Source organism: Amblyomma mixtum, chromosome 8, assembly GCF_055824585.1.
Source record: "Amblyomma mixtum isolate Tamu chromosome 8, ASM5582458v1, whole genome shotgun sequence".
Classification (NCBI taxonomy): Eukaryota; Metazoa; Arthropoda; class Arachnida; order Ixodida; family Ixodidae; genus Amblyomma; species Amblyomma mixtum.
The window spans coordinates 38,947,326-38,952,505 of NC_143019.1; the positions used below are offsets into that span (position 1 = coordinate 38,947,326).

Below are 5,180 nucleotides of genomic sequence, written 5' to 3' on the forward strand. Positions count from 1 at the left end.
CGTCGCAGAACGAACGAGAGATTGTGGACCTAGTTATAGTTAGTTGGAACAAATTGTTTATTTATTTTCTATTTGTTATATTTAATAAGTAAGCTTCAACTTGCGGCAAAAATGTGCTTTGCAAGTCAGTGTCACCCTCTTCATGTCAGTCTCTTAATAATCCAAGTGATTTTACATTCTGTGCCTCTTCACGAACAAATAATAAATAAACACTTAGCGAATACATTGAACCAGTACAAAATACATTTACATAACGGGATTCTTAATTTTGTGTTGTCCGACAAACAGGCGTCCTTGTGCCTAGTCATGGAATATTTCTCGCTTGGATTAAGTCGAAGATTATTGGAATTCCATTTTAATTTTCAGGCAACTTTGGGATATTGTAAGGCACTGCTATGTAACTATTGAAAGTAATGATCGATTGTTGCTGTGGGGAGCAAAATCTTGCTTTTAAAGTTTGTCCATCACTCATATCGAGTAGTTGAGACTGCGATAGAAAATCAATGAAGAAAGTTTCTAACAAAAACAAAAATGTTACTAGCAAAAAAAAATCCAAGACTGCGGAGGGGCGATCGCAGATGAATCGGTCGTCATTGTTGCTATTGATGTCTGATCGTGTTGCCCCCTTGATTAGGCTCTTTGCTGCCCCAGATTACCTGCTACGGGCGTTTGGCGTTTATTATGCTGCCCACTGAAGTCGCGATTACGAGTTCGGAAGATCACTGTTACTAATAAAGTCTTTGAAAAAGAGAGAGTGTATCACTTGTAAACGTTAGGCCCAGGCAATAATATTACCTTGTTTACACTATTAATCTCCCTATAGTTGTCACTCTGTTATCGTAATTGGCTATGGATGGCATACAACTAAATATATATTTCGACCTCAAAAAACAGTATAACCGTATCATTCTAAATCGCCTGAAGTCTAATAATTTCTTTTCCAGTGGTACACAAGCAAATCTGATTCGCATACCCATTTTCAATATCAGTCCGACGCTCTTCCCCATGCAGCATCATTTGGTCGCAAGAGTATATTGTTGCGTCACCTGTTTGTATGTCTGCATCAAATGTCGTTACGTTTAACAAATCCTTATTGATTTTTTTTAGCAAAACCTGTGGGGACGCACTCGTTCGTCCCCTGTGGTTCGCTTTCCCGTAGTGCACTCCAACTGTAGTTAGATCCCCCGAAACGCACTCTTCTCAGTTTGGTTACTTTAACTAACAGGGGAGGGCGCTCGCGTCGTAGTGACACCAGCGCCACGGATGGCGTTTTGCTGCGCGCTCGCGGGGAGCGACGGGTTCTCTGTTTGGCTCGGGACCGGGAAGCGGGTGGACGTTCACGCGCAAAGCTCCGCTCTTCGCCGCGGGCGACCTCGTGTGGAAACATGTTCCCCTCAGGTCGTCCCGTCTGGCCTCGGAGCTTCCCTCTTGCCCTACCGTGGGCGAACGTTCGCTCGTAACCGTGTTGGTGAGTCGGACATCCTCGATTCCTCAGTGTATTTTGTTGCTAGCTGGCGTTATTGTTGTTATAGCAATAAATGCCTTGTTTGTGTCAGCCAGTGTGTCGTTCCTTTGTTCCCGTATGGCAAGGCCCGCCGTGGTCGGCGTGCGCTCGGTAGCGTACGCGACCACGGGGTGGGGTCCGCGCGGTTTTGAACTAGGTCAGCCGCGGTTAAGCGGGGAGAACGTGTTTATCTCCCGCTTTTAAAACCCCACAAACCCAGTAAACGACACTGTTTTACTCCATCCATTGTATTGTTTGGGGGTGGGACATAATACGGCCGCATCTTAAGCCAGTCATTTACATTTCTACTGATTTTATAGATATAAACTGTGTGTTAAGTGTTAGATGAATAAGGTCGAAGGTACTGCGAAAAGTTATATTGACGTTTAGAGGTTATGCCATCTGCTGACCAGTTTCCATTTAGCTGTACCCCTGAGAGTCATTATGCATTACGTGGAAGCAGTTTTTATATATTTATTTTTATGGCAAATAAATTTTCTGGCCCATGAAGGAAATACAAGATATAAACAGGATAGCGTCATCGCAAAATCTCGGAATAACAAAGTTCAATTCATTAAGTCACAGAGAACATGACACTGCAAGCGATCACCACTTAGCAAAGCTTATTAAACACCTATATACCCGCTAATTTTTGCACTAATTCTAGCCTCAAACACACATTGGAAGGTATACTGTATTGAAAGCTTCAGAAGACTAGTTTTTTAATATGTATATTGCAGAAGCATTTTCAATTCCACTAGAGGGGTTCTTTCGTATTCTTTACTTATTTCCTGCGAAACGGTTTTGAGGACACTTACTTAATTGGTTTACCCCTTTTATTCTAACTCTCTTTCGCCACAAGCTTTCAACACGTTCCAGCGCTCTCTCAATTCCTTCGGCCTCCATAAATTATCGCCAGTTTGTTTTTTAATGCAGGAGCATTATATGGCTCTGTCGGGCCAGCAAAAAGTGTCCGCAAGAAAGTGCTCGCACATTTTGTCCGCACGATTCCGTCGTTCTCTGAAGATAAATGCGTGAATATTTGATTGTGACAGGTAGTGTGGGGTAAAATATTGCCGTGGGAAAAATTTGGTTGATTAGGTGTAATTAGTTATCTAGTTAAACGCGAAGAAATGCTGAAAAATACACTTAGACGTCAAAATAGCCATGGATGTCAGAACAGCGACGATGAGTTATTGGAGAACTGTCGCGAGAGATTGGTTTCCATTTCCCGCAGGCGGTGTAAAGCGCAGTCTTTCCCCATCACGCCGTTTGAGGGAGCTGCTACTGCAAAAGGGTCCCCCCCGGGTGCGCCGAACGTTGTTTGGTCGTTCGAAAGGCGCAAAATGTCAGATGAAAGCTGCGGCTTCGGAGAGAGAGAGTACCGGCGAAAAGCAATTTATTTCTAACCTTTCCCGGCCGTAATAAAGCGCTTTTCGCCGGTACCCTCTTCTTACACCTACATACCCTGGAAACCAATGTCTTTTCACTTCTGATATATCATCATCATCATCATCATCAGCCTGACTACACCCACTGCAGGGCAAAGGCCTCTCCCATGTCTCTCCAATTAACCCTGCCCTTTATCAGTTTCGGCCACTGTATCCCCGCAAATTTCTTAATCTCATCCGCCCTCCTATCTTTCTGCCGTCCCCTGCTCTCTGCTATATACCTTTACGTTATCGTAAAGGCCACATATGCCATGTGTACTCGGAGGAAGAAGACGTGAAGAAATTCCCAGAAGAACAAGACGTCCTCCAACTAGCAGCCATACCACCGTACTTTGGCCAATCCCCCGCGTGGGTATGTGCCATCTTCATGTGGAGAAGAAGAAGAAGAAGAAGCCATGCACAGCGCACTGTCTCAACGCGATCCCACCGTGAAGGCTCAAGATCTGTCGAGACGTGCCGGTGGCCCCGTAGAGGAGCTGATTCCTTTCGGCCGCGGTCGATACCAAGTGGTCTGCCTGCTGAACAGCGTCCTCGCGGGAGCCACGCTCATCTACCACGTATTCACAATGCGGCTGACGACGCACGTCATGGACCATTGGTGCCGACCTCCGGACGCCTTCGCCAACCTGAGCGCCGCCCAGTGGAAGGAGCTGGCCATTCCGCTCGAGGAGGACGGCAGCCGCAGCCGCTGCACCAGGCGCGACCCCCCGGACGCCGGCGACGAAGCAAACATCCTGCACTGCCGCGAGTGGGACTTCGACTTTTCCCACTACGGCTACAACGTCGTCAGCGAGTGGCTGCTGGTTTGCGAGCGGAGCTGGCTCCTGGTGGTGTCCTACTACATCTACTTCACCAGCTCGGTCATCTGGCTGCCGGTGCTCGGAAACGCGGCGGACCGCGTCGGTCGCAAGATAGTCGTGTCCCTGTCGGCGCCCGCTTTGATCATCTCGGGCTTCGGAAGCATCCTCACGCGCTCGTTCCTGTTTTTCTCGACCATGCGATTGGTCATGTCGGCAACCACTATCGCGCTGACCGTCGTCCTATTGGTCGTTCTCTACGAAGCGACGGAGAGCAGTCAGAGGGCAACCTTCTGCATCGGCTCGCTGGCTCTCTAGTTCATGTGCTCCATCGTGCCATTTTTGATCGTCGCATACCTCAAGCTGGACTGGCAAACGGCCTACTTGGTCCTTATGGTGCCGACGTCTCTGCATGTAGCCTTATTCTACACGGTGGACGAGTCGTACCCGTGGCTGATGGCTACATGGCATACCAAAGCGGCCCTACGCGTGGCACTGAGGGCCGCCCGGATGAACGACGCTCCGTCGGACCACTGCTGGGCCGCAATGAGCAAGGCTGCAGAAGTCTTGCCGGTTGATGACGGCAACGCCGCGAGTGAAAGCGCGTCGAAACACCACAAAGCCCCCTCAATCTTCTCGAAGGAGCTGATCGGGCGCTCCCTGCTCTTGAGCTACATTGCGTCCACGTTCAACTTCACCTACACGCTGACGATCCTGAGCGGCGCGTTTCCCTTAAGCCCGGAAGCCACATTAGTTTCAGTGGCCTTCATATTACCTTTGCTCGCTGTCTGTTACGGAGCGATATGCCACGTAGGAGTCAAGGCGACCGTCTCCGTCTGTTCGCTTGTGATCAGCGTCACGTCGCTGGTGCTAGCTGGCATACACGCGACGCTCGGAGGAACATTCCTGGACACCGCCCTTGTCTTCTCCCTGCGCGTCGCGATCACTGTCACCGTGTCCCTCTGCCTTTACCTACCACTCCTGTGCTATTCTACCCAGACAAGGTACGTGAGAGCAACGTTTTACTGACTTTTCGAAGTCTTCGTTACGAACACTATTCAGTGAAAAATGAAAAAGTTCGCTTTTTTGACTGCAGATAAATGCACTATTCCAGGAAGTCTATTTTATTTTTAGCCAAACTGTAGTGTAAGTTCTAGTAATGGGGCATTGCAAAGACAAAGACAACTTTGGGCGACAACAGGCGTCCAGAGGACCCGCATACTCTTCACGCTAAGCCAGCAACTTTGCAGGTTTCTTCAGACAGACAACCTTTTCCTGGCCGCTACTAAAGTCATTCTCATTTATAAAGTAATGCTATGAAAACGACTGGGGTACAACCATACGCAAGGCCAGGACTACTGCGTCGTATCTTAACCGCTGACTGGATTGTCATTATTTTCTATTTATTTTACTCACAACTGGTGTAAT

The 5,180-nt window shown here is 48.1% G+C and overlaps 1 protein-coding gene across 1 annotated transcript; it reads left to right on the plus strand.

Annotated features, from left to right (window-relative positions):
• The first annotated feature begins 3,350 nt into the window (after positions 1-3,350).
• On the plus strand, positions 3,351-4,070 carry LOC149332146 (solute carrier family 22 member 7-like). Its single transcript, XM_089557478.1, has one exon. It carries the CDS (start codon positions 3,351-3,353, stop codon positions 4,068-4,070), a length of 720 nt encoding a protein of 239 aa, XP_089413604.1.
• Positions 4,071-5,180: the final 1,110 nt, after the last annotated feature.